The following is a 19,299-nucleotide window of genomic DNA, read 5'->3' on the forward strand; positions in this document are numbered from 1 at the left end:
CTGGGCCCCAGCAGAACAACCCTGCTGCACAGTGTCCCCTGTGTGCTGCCACCCAGCACCCCCAAAAACAGCCCATCCTCATCCAAACATCCCTTTTATTCCAGTAGCAGTGGCTGTGGCCAAAAGGGCAGGAGGCACGTGGTAGTGCAGGCACTTGGTGATGCAGGTTTTAGCAGGATGGGGCCCAGCCCAGCCTGGCCACAGGGGCACCACCTGAGCTGTCAGCTGCACCCAGCTGTGCAGGGCTGGCCTGGAGGGACAGGCCAGCTGTGCCACTACACATCTGTGGCTGGGCCCCACTCGTAGCCTTCATCCTGGTCTGAGTCATCCCTGGCCCGTGTGAACCTCCTCCTCACCGCCTCGTGCTCGTATTCCCTGGGGAACAGAAGGGTGCTGATGGCTCTGTGTGACAGGGACAGTGCCCTTCTGGGACTGTCCCCAGCCCTGGGCAGCTGCCATCCCCACCCCGGGGCACAAGGTACCTGATGCTGTCATAGCTCCTGCTCTGCCGTGGCCGTTTGGGCACCTGGGGAAGAAGAGGTGGGAGAGGTCAGGGGCAGGACAGGGGCTGTGCCCCAGCCTGGGGCGTCTGCCCCTGGCCACCCAGAGCTGGGCACAGACACACAGCTGGACCCTGCAGCAGCCAGAGGTGACACCCTGCCTGTGCCATGAGAATGGGAGTCATGCTCCAGAGCTGGCACTGTGCCACCCTCCTCTGCCCCACCAGGCTCCTGTACCAGTCCAGGACAACCCACCTGCTCACTGTGGCTGTGGCTTGGGGCCAGCTGTGCTGGCTCAGAGGAGTCCAGGCCCTGGCTCGGGGCCAGCTGTGCTGGCTCAGAGGAACGGGCCAGCCCAGGCTGGTCATAGGCCTCCTCTGCCTCGCCGTCAGTGTAGGCGCCCGCCTCCCCATCTGTGGTGTCATCGTAGTCGCTGTTGGCTCGGCTGTCACACGTCAGGTACCCTGAGGGCACTCTGCTTGGTGGGTTCAGCAGGTCCAGACTGTCCTCGGTGGCCACATCTGCCTGAGGGGTGGGGATGACAGAGACATGGGACCTCAGCCATGGCGGGCCATGTGCAGCCCCAGGAGGCCCAGCCTTGCCACGGAGAGCCCGTGCCCTGTACCTGCTCTGCTGTTGTCCAGACTGGCTGGCTTTGCTGTGTCCTTACGATGTCCTGGATCTGCTCGTACCATGCATTGCCGCTGCCGCTGAGGCTGATGGTGGCCGTGAAGAGGTGGCTGCAATACTTCTTCATCTTGTTGGCCTGGGCATAGAGGCGCCGGGAGCTCTTTCTGGAGTCGGGCGCCAGCCACTGCCGCATGGCCTTGATGCCCTGGCGGCTCTCGGGCTCGCAGAACACCACCACGGGGTAGTACTGCACGTAATTGAGGCGCTCTACAGCCGAGGGCGTGATGTCCAGCAGGGCGTGCTTGTTCTGGGGCAGGGCACAGCCGTCAGCCCTGCTGGGAGCAGGGATGAGGGCCATGGGTTTGCCACAGGCCCCAGCTGGCTCCAAGGACGTGGGAACGGTCTCACCTTTTCTGCGATCTGCCGCACCGAGTCCAGCTTGATGACCTTGGACGATGCCCCATCTCGGGGCACGCTCGCTGCAGGACACAGAGATGGGGCATGAGAGGGGCTGCACCTCCCACAGCCCCAGGCTGGGCATGGCCGCGCCCAGCCCCAGGGCTGTGTTTCTCAGGGAGAGGAGGGGAAAGGGTGAATTAGCCCAGGAAGGTGTTGGGGTGTCATAGGGAGGGAGCCAAGGTAAGGAACTCTCACAGGCTCTGGCTGCTGGGTATCATTTTCTCCCCAGCGTGGGGGCACTTACGGGCAATTTCGAACAGCTCGGGCAGCTCCCTGCTCAGCTTCTGCACAGCGATGTCTGCGATGGGGCCCAGGATCACCACGGGCCGCTTGAAGCTGGCTGTGGGAGGACAGAGGTGCTCAGGGGGGCTGGGGGCAAGGGCAGAGCTCCCAGCACTCAAGCACTCAGCCCCGCTCCTCGTGGTGCCCACAGGGCTGCACCTCGCCCTGCTCCTCCCAGGACAGGAGGCCCCATCAGCAGCCACAGCAGGGCAGCCCCAGGAGCCGTGTCCCCAAGGCAGGTCAGGCTGTCCTGGTGCCCACCTTCCTTGAGGACCACCCTCTCATAGGGTGGGTAGCGCCCCTGCTTTGTGAGGGCTGACAGGTCCTCCCGGCTCTTGCGCAGCATCTTCTTGGCTCCCCGCAAGCCCCGCAGCTTCCAGAACTCAGCCCTTGCCCCGGAGGGGTTGGCTCCAGACGTGGCCTTCAGCACCGACTCCAGGCTGGCAATCTGCTCGGCCCTGGGAGAGGAGAGGGCTCAGGGCCTGCAGCCTCTGGGTTTGAGGAGCAGCTCAGGAGAAGCTGGCACCCTTGTTCGGTGGCACAGCCAGGTGAGGCCATGCTAGACTTCGCTCTCTGGGACCTTGGACAACTTGATAGTCAGCAGCCTCACCACTCTGAGCAGGGATTTCACCAGCTCCCCTTCCCACCACTGTCCCACCAGCCCTGCCTCTCACTGAGCCCACCATCCCTGTCCCCGGCTCACTTGGGAGCCTTCTCTGGCTCTGCTTGTCCAGGGGCAGTTCTGGCTCCATCCCTACCTGCTCCGGTTGGGGATGATGCCCTTCTCCTGCTCCTGCAGGTCCCTGCCCATGCGCACGGCCAGCCAGCTGCCCAGCCTGCCCCGGTACATGGTGTCCAGCACGTGGAACACGTCCCCACGGACAAAGCTGAGCCCTGACGGCGTGTCCTTCTCAAAGTCAAAGTGTGTCCGGATGTAGAACGAGTCACCCACGTTGGACGAGACCATCTTCCTGTAAACTGAAGCCCAGGGCAAGAGGGACCATCAGGGGAGGAGATGGCTGAGGAAGAAGATGCTGGAGAGATTTGGGAAGGCACTAGGCTGGCTGGGAGGCTCCACAGGAGCCCTTGCTGCTAAGGAGGGTATTGGGGACGCTTTTTCCTCCCATGGCACTCTCAGGCATGCTGGGGACAGTAGGATCTGACTTGCCAGCACATACTGGCCTCTCCAGGCTGAGCCATGGTCCCAGAAAGCCCCAGTGCTCCAGGAAGCCAAGGCACAAACAGGGCTGGGATGGTCTGGTCCCCTCCCATCAGCACTCTGGAGGAGGAGGAGGAGGAGGAGGGGAAGAAGGACCACCCTGAAGGGACCGGAAGGGCCATGGCAAGTCCAGGAGGACTGATGCTTGCCCAGAATAGACAGAGGATGGAGAGGCACAAGCCCAGGATGAGCCTGGTCACCACTCACTGTCCTGCTTGCTCTGGATCCACAGTGTGACCTCCTCGCCTGGGGGCAGGGCCATGAGATACTCCACAGCCTCCTCACGGGTCACGTTCTGGAAACTGGTGTCATTCACCTGCCACAGAAAAGCACTTGGACATGGTCCTGCCAGCAGGACAGAGGGCATGGGCAGCAGCAGGGGACCAGGGACAGCAGTGCCCAGGGCAGAGTGGGAGAGGGAAGTGATCCTTGTTGCCCTGGAGGTGATACCCTGGGGAGATATTGGACCCAAAAGTGCTGGGGCCAGTCCAGATGCAGCAGCATATGGAGCATTTTCAGCCTCGGGTACCTGCAGGATCTGGTCACCTTCCTGAACCCCCTGGATGTCAGCCAGGCTCCCCTCCTGCACGCTGGACACGAAGATTCCCACATCATTGCCACCTGTCAGCCGCAGCCCCACGCTCTTGGCCTTCACAAACTGCACAACCCTGGCGTTGGTGCTGTACCTGCCACAGGGAAGGGCAGTCAGCCCCGTGGTGACATGCAAGGACAGGACAGGACAGGGAGGCGCTGACCCTGTCACCCCAACCCTGTGACACAGCAGCTCCTCATGTCCCCCAACACTCCCCTGCCTCTTGCAGACATACCCATCCTTGTGGGCAGCTCGGGCAGTGAGGCTGGTGTGGGGGCTGTGCCCATCCTGCTCCATGGCTTCCAGAAGGTCTGCAGGAAGGAGAGCTGGTCTAGGAGCAGCAGTGGCTGTGCCAAGGCACAGGGAGCCCTGGAATGGCTCCGTGGGGCTTTGGGCAGTGGAGATGCACAGGAGCTTGGAGCCCCCCCAGTGCCCACTCACCTGGGCCGTGAGCATCAGCTACAGCCACCTTGGCCACAGGCTCCCTGCTCGATCGTCCCCTCTCCCTGGAACAAGGTTGAGCAGGATTTAGGCAGGGCAGTGGAGAGAGCAGAGCAAGCTGGGCATGGCAGTACCACCTTCAGGGATACTGGCTCAGGAATGGAGAACCAGCATCCCCAGACAGGTGGAGAACACAGAAGGATCTGCCAGGGGACAGAGGGGCTCATGGGGACAGTGTGGGCCTTACGGTGATTTTGTCCTGGCAGCAGCTGGAGATCGTGGGGAGGCCTCTGGAGATGGCGGATGGGACAGCTCAGAGTCGATGTCTGAGATATCTGCAGGCACGGGAAGGGAGATGCAGCAGTGGCCATGCAGCCCCCGCGCTGTGTGACTGACCCTGGCCCCAGCACCGTCCCCTCACCGTCCATCTGGGAGCTGTCACTCTGGCTGTCAACGTCGGGGATGTTGACCAGGAACTGCCGGTGGTCACGGAGGATGAGCAGGGTCAGGATCCCCTCTGTCTGCTCAATGAGCTGCTGGGTTTCAGCCAAGGACATGTCCTGGCTGGCTACCCCATTGATCTGGAGGGGCAGAGTGGGAGGCCTCAGGGCACCTGCTCCTGGGAAAGTCACCCCCAGGAACACCCCGCAGGGACAGGGTACTCTGACTGCCATCTTCCTGCTCCCTTCCCAGCTCCTCCAGGCCCGCCCCAGCTCCTGCAGCTTCAACTGTTCTGTCCCTGTTCCTGGCTGCTTCCCAGTGTGACCTCATTTTGTACAGAGGAAACCATTAAACCATCAGCATGCTTTGTTAACATCCACTCCCACCTGCCCAGGGTTCTGCCTGCAGGCAGGACTGCAGGACCCCTCAGACACCTGAACCTCAGTTTTCCTTTGCCCTGGGCCCAGCACTGTCCTTCCATGCCCAGGCCCCAAGCAGGCTCTGGGGCTGAGATCTCCCTGAGCAGCAGCTGCTTTTCCCAACAGACTGTGGGATGTAATCCCTTCTGTTTACCCCAGAGTCACTTTAGCACCAGGTCCCAGCAGCCACGGGTCTGCCTGGACCAGGTGTGCAAGCAAAGGGTCTCCCTCCCTTCTATTTCCTCCTCCCCAAATACTTTAAGCATTGTTTTATCTGACAAACACCTGTGACTGTCATCCAGTGGGGACATGGACACACAGTGGGGAACCACACCCCGTGGGGACAGTGGGGTGGACATGAGCCCAGTGTGCCAGCAGGACATGCCACCAGCCCTGGCAGCAGGGGAATGGGGCAGGGAGTGGGCACAGGCAGAACTGCCTCCAGCATGGCTGTGGCTGGGCCCTGGCAGGGACACCAGCCAGGGACAACCCCTCCAAAGAGGGGCAGAGGAGACTCCCAGTGAGTGCCCTGCACCCCGGGGCCCCCATACCTTCAGGATGAGGTCTCCCTCCTGCAAGGAGTTGCCCTTGGCTGCCAGCCCACTCTCCACGATGTGCTTGATGAAAAGCTGACTCCCCAGCTTCAGGCCATACTCTGCAGCAGAGAGAGCCTGATGGTAGAATCAGGCAGATGCAAGATCCCCTCCAGGTCCCTGCTCAGCACCACCCCAGCTCCCCTTGGGGTACTGGCAAGCCAAAGCCGAGCTCTGTAGCCCCCAGCTGAGGGGAGGAGGTTTAGTGCACCCAGCATGGCATGCACTGTCCCCTTGCTGCAGCCAGGCCCTGGCACCACCCAGCCATCATCTCCTCCCTGGGGGAAGGCATGGCCAGAAATCAGGCAACAAGACCCAGGGGCAGCAGGAGCAGGAGGGCCTCACCCTCATTCTGCTTCTGCTTCACCAGCACCGAGGTGATGGGCTTCATTGGCACGTCCTGGCACGGCAGCCGCTTGAAGCCCGACACCAGGGCCAGCCCGTTGGTGTCCCCGTCCTGGCCAAAGGAGCAGTGTCTGCCCTGGCCTCTCCGATCTGAGCTGCTCTGCAGGCGGTGGCTGCTGTCCTGGCTCCGCCTGCGGCTCCGTGCCACCAGCCGCTGCTGCCTGCGCTCGTCGTGCGGGTGACCAGAGCTCCTCTCGCTGGACGAGTCCCCGTCGTAGCCCTGGCTGTGGTCCAGGTCATCCCGGGAGCGCTGCAGCCTGTACTCCTCATCTGAGTCGTAGTGCCGAGCCACGGCAGGGGAGCCAGGGCTGCTCTTGCTCACGGGGAGCTGAATCTTCTTCGGCCTTTTCAGTGTCTGCAGGTGCACAGTGAGCAGAGGAGGATGATGGCACAGCTGTGTCTGCCAGGAGATGTCCCTGCAGCAATTCCCAAGCCCCAAACCTCGGGCACATGTGGACAGGGGATCTGGGATGGGGACAGGCACCAGCATGAGCGTGACGCCAGCCCCCATCCCACCACAGAGCACACTCACAATGTTGGCGATCTTGCCACAGGTTTTAAGTGTCTGGATGGCAACAGAGGACGGGACGTTCTCCATGGAAATGCCATTCACCATCACGATGTGATCCTTCTTCCTGGGAGGGAAAACGCAGCTGAGATGCTGTCCCAGGCACAGCTCCCAGCCCAGGGAGCTGGTGGGGTGGTGAGCGTACCCCAAGGGATCCCATTCCAGCCAGGCAGGGCAGCAGTGGTGCTGGCCCTGTCCCAGCAGGAGCAATTCTCCATCCCTCCCACCCCAGCTGGCAGTGATCCCCCCCTCTGGCCCCATGTCCCTGTGCACTCACTGGAGCTGACCCATTGCTGGTCCCCCAGACACCACATCTGAAACAAACACCGCTGTGTCCCCGGTTGTCCTGTTGGGACGGTCACGGCCTCCGGAGACAGCAAATCCAAAGCCCCGGTGAGGGTCCTGGTGCGGGTGGGCAGAAGGGGGTCAGGCAGAGTTGACCCCACAGACCCCGTCCCCTCCCACGGTGGGGCCACCCCAGGAGAGACTGACCTTGCTCAGGGTCACCGTGTGCTGCTCCCAGATCACCATCTCCTCCATGCTGGGCACCCACCAGCTCAGGCTGGGCAGGGGCTCGGTGGCAGCCGCACGGCCGGGGGGCTCTGAGCGGCTCTGGCTCCTCTTCCCAGCCGCCGGCCCCTTCCTCAATCCAGCATCAGGCTGCAACACAGAGCAGCAGCAAAGCTGAGCCATGAGCACAGGGACTGTGAGGCTGCAGGGGACAGAGCCCCAGGGTGCCAGGACACTGCGACTGGCAACTGTGGCACACCCCAGCTAACCCTGCTGAACCCAGAGCTGCCTCTGTGCACCACGACATCACCCCTGGGGATCCATCTCCATCCCCTCAGACATGGCTCCATGCAAGGGGGCTTTACACAGGGCAAGCACAGGACTCATCTCCATGGCTGGGACCCTGTCCATGCCATCCTCATGGTCTGACTCCCCTCTGTCCTCCTGGAGCTGCCAGGCCTTGGGGTGCTGCTCTGGGTGGTGTTTTAGTGCCTGTCCACCCACTCTGGGCTTCGGCAGCTCTGCCAGCTGGTTTGGCAGCACCACTGCCCCAGTTTCACCATTTGATTTCTCTGGGTTTTCCCCAAATCCAATGTTTTCCACGTGAGGCAAACAAGCCTGACTGACATTATAATGTCCCTTTGAGGCTGAAACTTCTGGGATGGGCCCAGGGATCTCCACCAGCTCCTGGTTCCCTGTAGGTAATGTCAGCATGAATCCAGAGAGACATGGTGGGAGACAGCACGACCAGAGCCTCCCACCAGCTCCCGTGGGGTGGGACAGGGACAGGCCACTTTGTTCAGGGCCTCACACAATCATCAAATCATCAAAACAGGAAGAGGCCTTCAAGATCATCAAATCCAGCTGTCCCTCCACCCCACCATAATCTCCCCTAAACCATGTCCCCAAGTGCCACATCCAGATGCCTCCTGAATGCTTCCAGGGATGATGACTCCAGCACCTCTCTGGACAACTTATTCCATTGCCTGACCACTCTTTCAGTGAAAAAAAAATGTCTAGTATCTAATCTGAACCTCCATTGGTGCAGTTTGAGGCCATTTCCTCTGGTCCTGACACTTGGCAGAAGAGGCTGATGCCCACCTCACTACAATCTCCTTTTGGCAGAGCAATGAGGTTCCCTGAGCACCCTGCTGCAAACTGCACACCCTCAGTTCCCATGGCACCACACGGCTGTGGTGTCTGAGAGCTCTGGAGTGCCTGTGCTCAACAGCCCCCAGCACACCTCAGCCACCCTCAGCCCTGCCAGGGATGCTCACATTGGTGCCACAGGGAGCTCAAAACCTCCACAAGCCCTTTGGGAATTGGCCACGGGGCAGCTTTGGTGGGACAGAGACACCTCGTGGGCAATGCCAGGGTGGTGCCACATCAGGGGTGTGGCAGTGGGCAGCACAGCCTGGCACCAGGACATCCCGTGGGCAGCCCCCAGATGAGACCAGCCTGAAACGAGCCCCAGCTCAGTGCAGCACAGGGAGGGCTGGGGGAGGCCTGGGGTAATCATTCACCCGACAGGCAGGTGAATGCTGCAGCCACGGGCGGGGAGGGCAGAGTCCCCTGTGCGTCACCAGCTGCCGAAACCAGCCCGAGTGCCACCCTGCCGCCCAGGGACACGCGGGACCAAGGCAGCTGGGGCTGGGCAGGACCCCAGGGTGGCAGCACCCGCTGTCCTGGCACTGGGGAAGCTGATAATGAGCAGGAACTCCCAGAGTGGCATTGGGGTGGTTTCAGCTGTGTCACCAGTGTTGTTTGTGCTCCCTGGACACCTACAGGTCGCACGGTGGGAAACATAGGGCCAAGAGAGACCAACCTGGAGCAGACAGATCATCCCCCTCCCTAGGGTGGTGACATCTGCTGGGCTAGAGCCACCCAATACAGCCCCTCACTGTCCCCACCTGGCTCCCACTACTGTCCCACCACCCTGGTGCCCGGTGCTCTCCAGGCAGTGCCTGGAGCAGCAAGGGGATGGCAGCAGCTCCAGCGGCACTGGCAGAGTGCATACGGTGCCACCAAGCCCTGTCCCTGTCCCCAGTCTCCCCCCAAGACCTGGCGCAGGGCCTGCACCTGCCGAAGGCCGAGGCTGGCAGCAGGAGGAGCCGGCTGAGCCGGTTTGCGACAGAAACCAGCGCGCAGCTGGAATGGCCCCGCAGGGAGAGGCAGTATCTGGGCAGAGCTGACCGCGACACACCCAGCACCGGACACCGGCAGCGCCGGGAGCCCCACACACGGACCGTGGCACCAAACAAAGCCAAGCTGTGCCGGGGCAGCTCAACCCACGGCCAGGGCCCCGGTTCGGGCTGTGCCTGGCCCCGGGTGGCACCGCCCGCCATGGGGACGGCCACGAGTCGGGGGGTCCTTTATCGGAAAGTGACACTCACAGCCCGCCCCAGCCGTGCACACAGCCAGCCCCACCACACAAAATGTTTCCCAACCCCCTCCCCTGACAGAGCTCCTCATCCCGAGAAACTCAAAGCCTTCCTGGGACCTGCGAGGTACCTCTCTCAGCCAGTGCTGCAAAACCTCTCGTCCCTTGCCTGGTCCTGGCCATGCAGCACTGAGGCCCGGATCCCCCAGAGGCTGCTCTGTCCCAAGCCCACCCAAAGCGCGATGGGCTGGTCCCGACCCCCCGCCCTGGGAAAGGTCTCTGGAAGGGCTGCCCCGGACCGAGGGTAAGCCGGCAGCAGAGCGGCACGTCCTGCAGCCCTGGGGCGGGGAGCTCCGACCCTCGGGGTGTCTCCGTTCTGTGGGGCACAGCTCCACGAGGGTCACTGGGTCCTGCAGCCAGCCAGGGAGGGACAAAGCACGGCCAGTTCCCCAGGTGAAAGCACAGCTGAAAGCCAGAAAGCAGAGCTGACAGATCCCGGGGGACAGAATGAGGCACTCACCGAGCCTGGGATCCGACCAGGAAGGAGCGGAGCGCCCGGGCTGGTGGCAGTGGTGTCACTCAGTGGTGCCTTGCGTAACCCTTTGTGGCCCGGACTCTGCCTGCAGCGGGGAAGGAGCAGGAAGGGGGTTCCGGGGGCAGCTCCCCGGGCACAGCAGCTCTCCCGGAGGGCTGTCCCTGCTGTCCTCCACCGCGATGGCGGCTCAGCCTCCTGCACTCATCGCCGTCCCGACGCTGCACCGGGACAGGCTTGCAGGATGCTGGCGGTGCCCGCGGACAGGGGTTCCTCTGCCCCAGTCCTCGTCCTGTCCAGGGAAGCGGTGGGACTCTGTCCCAGACTCCCAAACCCTCCCGGCGTTCTCCATCGTCCCACGAGGGGACAGACACGGGGGCCAGCCTTGAGATCCCTGTCCTGGGAGGTGTGGGGGAAGCTGGTGATGGCTGCTGCCCCCTCTCCTCCCCTTCCCTCGCCCCTGTCCGCACCTGAGGACCAGGTCCCCGCCATCCCTGGTTCCGCGGGGCCGCTTTCCGGCGCTGACAGCGATCAGGTCCACGCCGCGCTTCTCCGCCTCCCGCCGGGGCCGGTACCGCTCCCAGCCCAGCGCCAGAGCGGCGTGGGGGGACCAGTTTCTGCGGAAGCCCCCGGCCCGCAGCCGCCAGCCCGGAGCCGGAGCCATGCCGCCGCCTGCCCCTCCGCTCGCTGCTCGGCACCGGCTGCTCCCGCCCGAGCCCCGCCGCTCCCGCCCGAGCCCCGGGAGCCGCTCCCTGGGACCAGCCACAGCCGGGAGCCCCTCTGGCGGGGCCCGGCGCCGCCAAGCAGCCTCATTAGTGCCGGTGGCCCCGGCGTTGCCTCCCGGCAGCGGCAACCCATGCGGGGCACGCGTGGCCCCGGGGCTCCGAGAACCGGCGGGGCCGGCCCGGGCTGACCCGCGTCCCGCGGCTGACCCGGGCCGGGCGGCGCCACTAGATGGTGCCGCGGGGCCGGGAGGAGCCGGGCCCCGGCTTGGGCTGGGAATCGGCGGCGCTGAACGGCGCCGGGGCCGCGCAGGGAGGAGGGAGCGTGTCCGGGTGTCGGTGCATGGCAGGCCCGGTCCAGCCCGGGATTGTCCGGCTACCGGGAGCTCTCGGAGACGATTGGGGGCGGAGCGAGGGGCGGGTAGGCACCACCCAGCACCGGGAAGGCTCGCGAAGGGCCCCGGTCCGGCCGGGGCAGCGCGGTGAGACCCGAACCGCGACGGGACGGGGGGCGCGCGCTCTGCCGCGCAGGGTGGGACACGCCCCCGCCGGACCCCGCCCCTCCGCCTGCGCCACGCCCCCGCCGCCATGGGCACCCACAGGCCACGCCCCCGCCGCTATGGGCACCCACAGGCCACGCCCCCGCCGCCATGGGCACCCACAGGCCACGCCCCCGCCGCCATGGGCACCCACAGACCACGCCCCCGCTGCTATGGGCACCCACAGGCCACGCCCCTGCCGCCATGGGCACCAACAGGCCACGCCCCTGCCGCCATGGGCACCCACCGGCCACGCCCCCGCTGCCATGGCGACCGGCACACTCCCCGCCCCCGGGAGCCCCGCCTCCACTGCCATAGCAACTGGGAGGCAGGCCCCGCCCCCAGCGGGGCCCCGCCCCGGTGCCATGGCGACTGCAGGCCCCGCCCCCCGACCCTGTGGTTTTTCCCCCTCCAGCGGAGGTGTCGCGGCCGCCGCACCGTGAGGGATCGGCGGGAGTTGCTGTGGCCTCTCTTGTCCCTCCCCGCCCCCGTCGAATCCCACAGCCCGCCGGTTATCGCGACAGCTCTCCGCCGCATCGCAATTAACTCCGGCGGAAAAGCCCCGCTGTGCTTCCGGCGCTGTTCGGGGCGTGTCCGGCCGCGGCGCCACCCGCGTTCTATGGTCCGCGGCGCTCCCAGGGTCCCCCGCGCCGCGGCCGGTACCCGGGAGGAGCGCGGCGGCGGGCGCTGGCCTGTCCGGGGCCTGTCTTGCCCCGGGGCTGCGCCTGCCCGCGGCCGCCATGGAGCTGGAGGTGCCTGAGGAGGCGGAGGGCTCGGCCGCGGCGAGTGCCGGTGCCATCACTCCGGAGGCCGGCGTAGGGGGACCGGACGCGTCAGGAGGTAACGCGCCGCGAGCACCGGGGGCCGCCCCTGGCTGTCCCCCACCCGGCCGGGTCCCGGCGTGTCCCCGTGTCCCGCCGGCTCGCAGTGGTTCAGCCCAGCCGTACCCCCGGCCGGGCCCCCCCGCGGGACGCTCGGAGTGGTTCGGTCCAGCCCGCCCCCCCTCCCCGGAGTGCGCCCCCCCTCCTCCCCCCAGACAACGCGTGGTCCCGTCCAACTGCTGCTTCCCTTCCCCCCCTCTCCCCCGGCCCCGGGGTGGTTCCGCCCCGGCAGGGACACCGGCACGGGGCTGCCCCGGCTCTGTCCTCGGCACGCGAGGGGCAGCGGCGGCGGCCGGACCACCGCGCGAGGCACAGGCCGCCCCCTCCGGCACTGCTCCCGGCACCGGCCCGGCTGGGCCTGCAGGGCCGTGTTGGGGCCGTCCTGTCCCGTCCCCTCTCGGGGGTCGCCCCCCGGAGATCACAGGGTCGGGGGGGCAGGCAGACCCCGGCAGCGCGGGCGGGGGGGCTTTGCCGCCGGCCGGGGTCCCTCCCGCCGTAGGAGGAGGCCCCATTTGTCGGGGCTCAGAGCGGGCCGAGCCCGGCAGCGGCGTTAGCAGAAGGTTTGGGGTTCCTGAGTGGCAGGATGGATCCATGGGGCTGCGCCTATGCACCTGCTCCTGCCTCCACCGCTGCCTAATTATTTCTAGTTCATTAACAGCCTCAGGATTGCCGCCTGAGCCGCGCTCGTGATGCTCAGCCCTGCTGCTGACACGCTCCTGCGCAGGCCCGGCGCGGAGCTCCAGGCACCTGCCGGAGTCCGGGCTGCTCACAGGGCTTGGCTGTGGGATGACAGCGATCTCCGTGGCGTCAGGCCTTTAAATGAGCATCATTAGATCTTCTGAGCAGCAGCTAATTACAGTGGAAGCCGTGCTCGTTTGGTAGATGCCATCTGCCCTGCTGGGGCTGTGGCTGTAGTGTGTATTTGGGTAAGGTGCCGAGCTCTGGGCTGGGGGAAGCTGCCCCAGCCGTCCTACTGTGGTTCCTCGGTGCTGCAGAGACATGCAGGGCTGGCAGCCTGCAGCCTGCCTTCCTAAGGCTGCTTGCTGTGCTCCCACACACCCTTGGACACCTTTTTGGGAGTGTTCTCCAGTACGGGCAGGGTGGCAGGTGATGCCGAAGGAGTGAGAGAGAAGCTCTTGCTGCTTGCTCACAGAACAGTTTGGTCTGGAAGGGACCTTAAAGCCCATCTTGTTCCATCCTTCTGCGTGGGGAGGGACACCAATGAACAATTAAAATACAGTTTGTCCTTGTGATTTTGCAGTCATATATCTGGTTTTTGGGGAGGATAGGGGGTTGTTGCTCAGGACTAGGCAAAGTGTTTATGGAGACTGTTGCTCAGGAAGGGTTTAAGCAGGGTGAGTGTATTTATCTTCTTCCATGAGCAAGTAAATCTGAATTTATGAACCTGTAGGCTGTCTTACCTCCACGGTGATAGTAAAAAAGATGAAACGGAGCCAGTAATCTCACCAATGCTTTGATTTCTCAAGTCAAGTTGCTTACTCCTCACTTGGGTAGCGTCCAAATTGTGTCACTTGGCCTCAGCTGCTCTTGCAGCTGGAGCTCCCGGGGGGCTGGGGACAGCGTGCACAACAGCAAATGAGCAAAGCAAACCCTGGGGGATGGAGGTGGCCTTTGGTGGGCTGTGGGAGGGCATGGCTGCACCCACACAGGGTGGGCTGTGCTGTGGGTCTGGGCTTGTCACTGTGCTCCATGGTCTGAACTGGGTGACAGATCCCCGTAGCACTGGTGCCTGTGCTGCTGTGTGGAGGGGTTGAAGTGCCCATGGCCCACCTACACGGGTGGTTTGTGCTGCTCCCCTCGTGCTGTCGATGGAGGGTCACAGCGTGGCTGAAACCTGGTGGGAGAGGAGGCATCTGGGTGCTGTGCTCTGCCTGAACAGCATGGCAGGGTTAATCCAGACTGGGTCAGGCCAGCAAACGCCTTCCCCGAACCCTCAGTAATTATAGAAAAATTACAGTTAGTCTGGTAGAAGAGTAAAACTGCCTGGAGAAGGGCTGGAAGTTGGGGAGGCCTTGGCAGTAGGTTGACTTAAGGTACAGAATGTTCTGAAGGGAGCTTTTGGAAATCTCATGCTTTGAGGGAGAAAACCTCACTTACTGCCAGCAGCAGGGCTCATTCATGAACGCACAGGCCCAATTCGTTCATTCCTGAGACCCTGGCTTCAAAGTTTTTAAAAGTTTTGTGACCAGCTAGTTGAAGGGGAATTTTTAATGGATGTAGATGCTTGCTGTGCCTTGTCCCTGAATCTGTACCCTCGTGCCCTGGGGAGGGACTCCAGGGAGTGTAAGGAGCTGCTCCAGGGTTCTGGTGAGCTGTGGGCAGGAGCAGAGGGGGTGTGGGGAGGTATGGTGCTGTGGGGTGCCAGGTGAGTACTGGGGTGCCCTGATCCCAGGCATGGCTGGGTCAGCAAAGGCTGCATCACCATTCCTCTAGCCAGGTGCAGTCTGGAGACACAAGGTCTGGAAACCTTTTATTCAAGGGTGGTTGGGTTATGGGAGAACTGTTACTACAAAGGAACTGGCACCATCCAAGTGTTGGACAGCAGGACTGGCCTCCACCATCTCCTGTCTAAAGTGGGAATTCTCAGTGGGGAAGCAGAGTTGCCTTGAAGTTGGATTTATTTCTGTTGGTCAGATCTCCTATTCCAAGGGCTTCAGTCTGCGCATCACTTATGGTCCAGAGCTGGAGCAGAAGCCTCCAATGTGTTCTTCAAGGTTGGATTCTAATCTCTAGGGAACTGAAATGATTTAACAAGGATTCACAGTTGTGCTGGACAGCTGTCTTGCTGTACCTGTGGCTGCAGGAGCACAGTGAAGATGCCAGCCTCAGGCAGGGAGAGCCAGGTGTGCTGGTGGCACCTGTGTGGTGCCTCCAAAACACTGCAGAGCGTTGATTGCGACAGCCCAGGAACAGGATTGCAGCTCTTCCCTCTTAGCAGTGATAACTTTGAAGTGACTTTTGAAGGGTTGCTGGAAGCAATTTTTTCAGTGAGCAGATTAGAGATAAGAGAAGAATTCCACCCTGTGGGGCATAAGCAGTTCAATTCATACCAACTCGATGGAGAGGGGAAATTGAAGAGAGCTTATCAGCTTGAGGAAAAATCAAATGTAAACATCATCCCCAGCATGATTATGGTTCACAGCTTAGTTGGATGTCACATGCCTCTGTGGCGTGAAATGGTGCTGGCGAGGATGATTACAGAGGGAGTCAGCCAGGCAGGAACAGGCAGAAAAACACCCTGTGCCTTGAACTCTTAAAGACCCTGCAGTCACTTCACAGTCAATAAGTCACAGCTCAGCTGCAGGGAAGGAGGAAGGCAATGAAAATAGAATTCAGGCTGCTCTGGCAAATTAATTGTTGTTTCAGATATGAATCGGCTGGAAGCACGTAGGGAAGCTGGGATGTGGAGCCTGGGAGCTGGGAAGGGCAGTGTGCACAGCGGGCACTTGTGGGCACTGCCCTAAGGATGTTGAGCCTGCCTGTATGGTGTCAGGGCAGGCTGCAGAAGGAGTTTCTGAGAACACACAGGGTGGGCAATGATTATTCTCATTTTCATTAACCAGCACCTGGCACTGACCTGTGTGTAACAGCCCATTCCACCACTGCCACTGCCTGTCCCACTCGGGGGCACATGGGCCTCTCTGGAAGAGCTGCTCGGGGAGTGACCTGAGAGGGCTCAGTATGAACAGTATATAATTTGGGAACTATTATTGAAGTGATTCACTGACATGACCATTATGGGCTCTTGCCAGATGCACAATCATAAGAAATATGGTGTTCCCATATAAGGTGGTTACAGCCTGAAAGGCAGCAGCAGGAATTGCGCACTCTCTTCCTTCATGGACACATCTTTCAGTTAGCACCAGTTGACTCCAGAAATAGTCCTGCCATGGCTGTGTGATACTCTGATAAAGACTTGAGAGCTCTTCTCATCACTTGCTGCTTCAGCTTTGTCAGTGTTTGATTATTCCCATCCATCCTCTTGGGCTGCCAAGCTTATTCCCATGTACCATAATTAATCTCTGGAAGCCTGGCAGGTTCCTCACTCCCGACATGGATGCAGAACCATGTGGTTGCTGGTACCTACTGGTATGAGATCTGTTTATCTGTGCCTGTGGGAGCTGCAGGTGTTATGTGGGGGTCACTAACTTGTGACTCAAGAAGCAGAAATCACTGCACCTTTTGCACTGCACTGGGGAACATCAGGAGCAGAGTGGGAGAGGGAAATATTTGCTAATCCCAGTGCAAGGAGGGTTGCCTTTGTTTAGGTGGAACTGAACGTTCAATGCTCCCATCCACAGCATGGAGAGGGAGCTGCTGGCCATGTCGCTAACATGAGATGCTCCCTCTGGATTCCTGGCTGCAGGAAAGTGGGAGCCAAAGCAGGTCCTGCCTTGCCCAGATGGTCTGATCCCATGGATACAGTGTCACAGATCTCCCCTGGATCCCAGGGAAGACAGTGGGAGCAGCAGGTTTTGGAGTAGGCTGCCAGTTTTGGGACACACTCTCTGGTTTAACACAGAGGCCTTGGAACCTCCTTTTCTCCAAGATGCTTATGTTGAGAGAGAAGTGACTCAGAATGTTTGAATCACAGAATGAAAGAATCACAGAATGAAAGAATAGTTTGGGTGGGAAGGGACCATCTCATTTCATATCTCTCCTGTGGGCAGGGACACCTTCCATAGACCAGGGTGCTCCAAGCCCCATCCAGATTGGCCTTGAAGCTCATAAATAGCAGCAGAACAGCAGTTGGCAAGGTGGGGTGTTTCCCATTAAGTGTTTCCAAGTCTCTAACCAAGATCTCTGGTACTCCCCTTTGATTTGTTCAATAACCCAGTGACAGTGTTGCTGTCCTTCACCCATCTCCCAGGCCTACACGCTGGGTCAGCTCATGAATGTGTGTCATCATAATTTTTTAGTCACATCAGACTGATTGTCTGATCATGTCTGTGGGACCAGGCAGAAGCATTGTGCAGGTGCAAAGCCCTTGTTGTTTGGTGTGGATTCCCTGTAAGTAGTTACTGTTAGATAGACAGACAGACACACCTCTGTGGTATTTCACCATTTCTAAATCCACGGTGAGTGCAAGAACTCAAAGGAGAAAAGTGCTGTTGTGTTTTGTAAGTCTTTGGCAAAGCAGAATTCCTGGCCAGGCATGGTCTGGATGTTTGCTGCTGGCTGAGGGTGCCTGTGCAGCTGCTCGTGTTTCCCTGAGTGCTGGGCTGAGGGCTCACACCCTGCTGAGCCCCTGCTGCTGTTCTGCCGTGGGAATGCACTCCCAGGCAGGAAAACACATGAGCACAGCACAGAGGAAATCGAGGCACTGCCTGGGACCTAAGACTCTTCAATGCTGAAATGAAACAAAAGCACAAGAAGGAAGAGGATCATGTAAAGAGCCAAACTTGTGGCCTCTGTGAAGTGGGCTTGGTGTTGATCCCTGGCAGGGCAAGCATTGCAGAGCCCAGCGTTGCTCACCTGCCTCCTGGGGAGCTTGTGCCAAATGGAAAGCAGCTGCTGGGGATCCCAGGCTCTCCCCTCTGGGCAGAACTGGCAGACTGAGTCTGTGAACAGTGGCCTGGCTTCTCCAAGAGCCCTGTACACACCAGTGATCATACAGTGGTGTTGGGGCTTTTCCTTCTTAGGTAGGTCTTTGAAATACTCACTTCCTAAGCAGCCTGGCACTTGTTTGCTTGACCTTTTCAGTGATGCCAACAGCTGGGTTAACCTCCAGATTTTCTGGAAAGCATTTTTTGTAATTAAAAAGCTTAAAGTGATTAGAGCAGCTTTTCTGTTACTTTGTCTCCTCACCCACATATTTAGCAGAAAAAGCTGTCAACCCCAAATTAAGTGTCATCATCTTCCATGGTGTGTTCTTGTGGCTTCCCCAGCTTACATGTGGGTTTTGGCACTGGCTTGTGGTGAATTACCAGGCTGACTCAGAGGACATGCGGTGGTGGGGAGGAAATCTGAAGCTGGCAATGTGCTGGGGTGTCCCAGTGTTCCCAGCCCTGCCCATACCACTGGTCACCATTTACCATGACATATTTTTGTCTCACAGCTCTGGGGAGAGGCTGTGAGTCCCTTTGCCTCTCTTTCAGCTTTCTTTGAAAGCTGCAAGCTTTCAGCTGTAGCAAGCATACTGCTCTTTTCTAATTCTATTGAAAAAATCACAAATGTGTACAGCTAAGGAGTTGGTGTGTGATTTGAAGGCTTCTCTTCAATATTTACTGTAACACAGAAGCAGGCTGGAATAATCCACACATGTAGAAGAGCTGTGTTCTTTTATAGCATGGAGCTGGCATGTTCTTTACAGTTGCACCTCTGGCAGATGCCTGTGAGAAGTGCTGTCCCTCTGGATAAGTGCTTGACTTTGCATCTGGAGTTACAGGAAACAAACTTTGCTATGTCCAACCACTGCCTGTGCAGTTTGCATTCATGCTTTGCAGACTCATCAAGTCAGCCCAGTCCTCATCTTTGTAATCAGCAGAACCTGCATGTTCTCTTTGCAGAAATTACTACTAGAGAGGGTGGGGAAGACTTCCTGGGAGAAAAGAGAAGTTGTGAACCAGCTGTTTGCCTTCATCGTTGAAGACCTGCCTGTTGCATGAGGAGTGTTTGAAAGGCTAGGACCCACATCCCAGGAGCACAACTGTAGCTGCTCCTGCTGCCCAAGGCCCTCCTTGATCCAGGAAAGGGAACCAGGTCATGGCCTGGGGTTTGTCACAAGACCAGCCCAGGCACATCCACGTCCATGACTGAAAGGGCCTGGGGATTAGCTGAACATGGGAACAGCACAGGCAGCAGCTCCTGTCTTTGTTCTGGGTGAAACAGCTCAGTCTCCTGAACTGGGAGGAATTAATGGATTACAAGACAAGGGCAGCTTTGCCTTTTTTGTGATCATTAAAACACAGCAGCGCTGCTGGGACAGTGCCACTGGTACCGTGGCTGCTGGGGAGCTCAGTCAGACTGGTCAGACTCCACCGAGCTCCAGCTCTGCTTTTCTCTTTGCTGCATAATGTTCACCTCTGCTTTTCTCTTTTCTGCATAGTGTTCACCTCTGCTTTTCTCTTTTCTGCATGGTGTTCACCTCTGCTTTTCTCTTTTCTGCATAGTGTTCACCTCTGCTTTTCTCTTTACTGCATAGTGTTCACCTCTCCCAGCCACA

At 60.3% G+C, this 19,299-nt stretch overlaps 2 protein-coding genes across 6 annotated transcripts in view; one reads left to right on the top strand and one right to left on the bottom strand.

The window, feature by feature from the left end:
* Window positions 1-99: 99 nt before the first annotated feature.
* TJP3 (tight junction protein 3) lies at window positions 100-10,635 on the bottom strand. Of its 2 annotated transcripts, XM_054290900.1 has the most exons (21): window positions 10,442-10,631; window positions 9,960-10,059; window positions 7,042-7,209; window positions 6,827-6,951; window positions 6,514-6,616; window positions 5,922-6,336; window positions 5,535-5,638; window positions 4,545-4,704; window positions 4,371-4,458; window positions 4,124-4,188; window positions 3,918-3,993; window positions 3,620-3,776; window positions 3,298-3,406; window positions 2,630-2,849; window positions 2,133-2,329; window positions 1,834-1,929; window positions 1,539-1,609; window positions 1,126-1,437; window positions 756-1,025; window positions 483-526; window positions 100-375 (listed from the first exon to the last, which is right to left on the bottom strand). In XM_054290900.1, exons 3-21 carry the CDS (start codon window positions 7,087-7,089, stop codon window positions 276-278), a joined length of 2,760 nt encoding a protein of 919 aa, XP_054146875.1. In that variant the 5' UTR covers window positions 7,090-7,209; window positions 9,960-10,059; window positions 10,442-10,631; the 3' UTR covers window positions 100-275. The 2 variants fall into 2 exon arrangements, with proteins under 2 accessions (XP_054146875.1, XP_054146874.1); XM_054290899.1 differs by having other exon boundaries at window positions 100-526; window positions 10,442-10,635.
* A 1,051-nt stretch (window positions 10,636-11,686) lies between these two features.
* PIP5K1C (phosphatidylinositol-4-phosphate 5-kinase type 1 gamma) overlaps window positions 11,687-19,299 on the top strand; it is a 53,229-nt gene continuing 45,616 nt past the window's right edge. For 3 of the 4 annotated variants that reach the window (XM_054290904.1, XM_054290905.1, XM_054290906.1), the window contains exon 1: window positions 11,687-12,072. In XM_054290904.1, coding sequence (XP_054146879.1) covers window positions 11,973-12,072 — 100 coding nt within the window. In that variant the 5' untranslated portion in view covers window positions 11,687-11,972. The remainder of the gene's footprint in view (window positions 12,073-19,299) is intronic. The other variant, XM_054290908.1, reaches the window with a different exon arrangement.

Source organism: Melozone crissalis, unplaced genomic scaffold (genome assembly GCF_028551555.1).
Source record: "Melozone crissalis strain CALT ecotype California unplaced genomic scaffold, PUWL_Pcris_2 ptg000088l_1, whole genome shotgun sequence".
Lineage (NCBI taxonomy): Eukaryota > Metazoa > Chordata > Aves > Passeriformes > Passerellidae > Melozone > Melozone crissalis.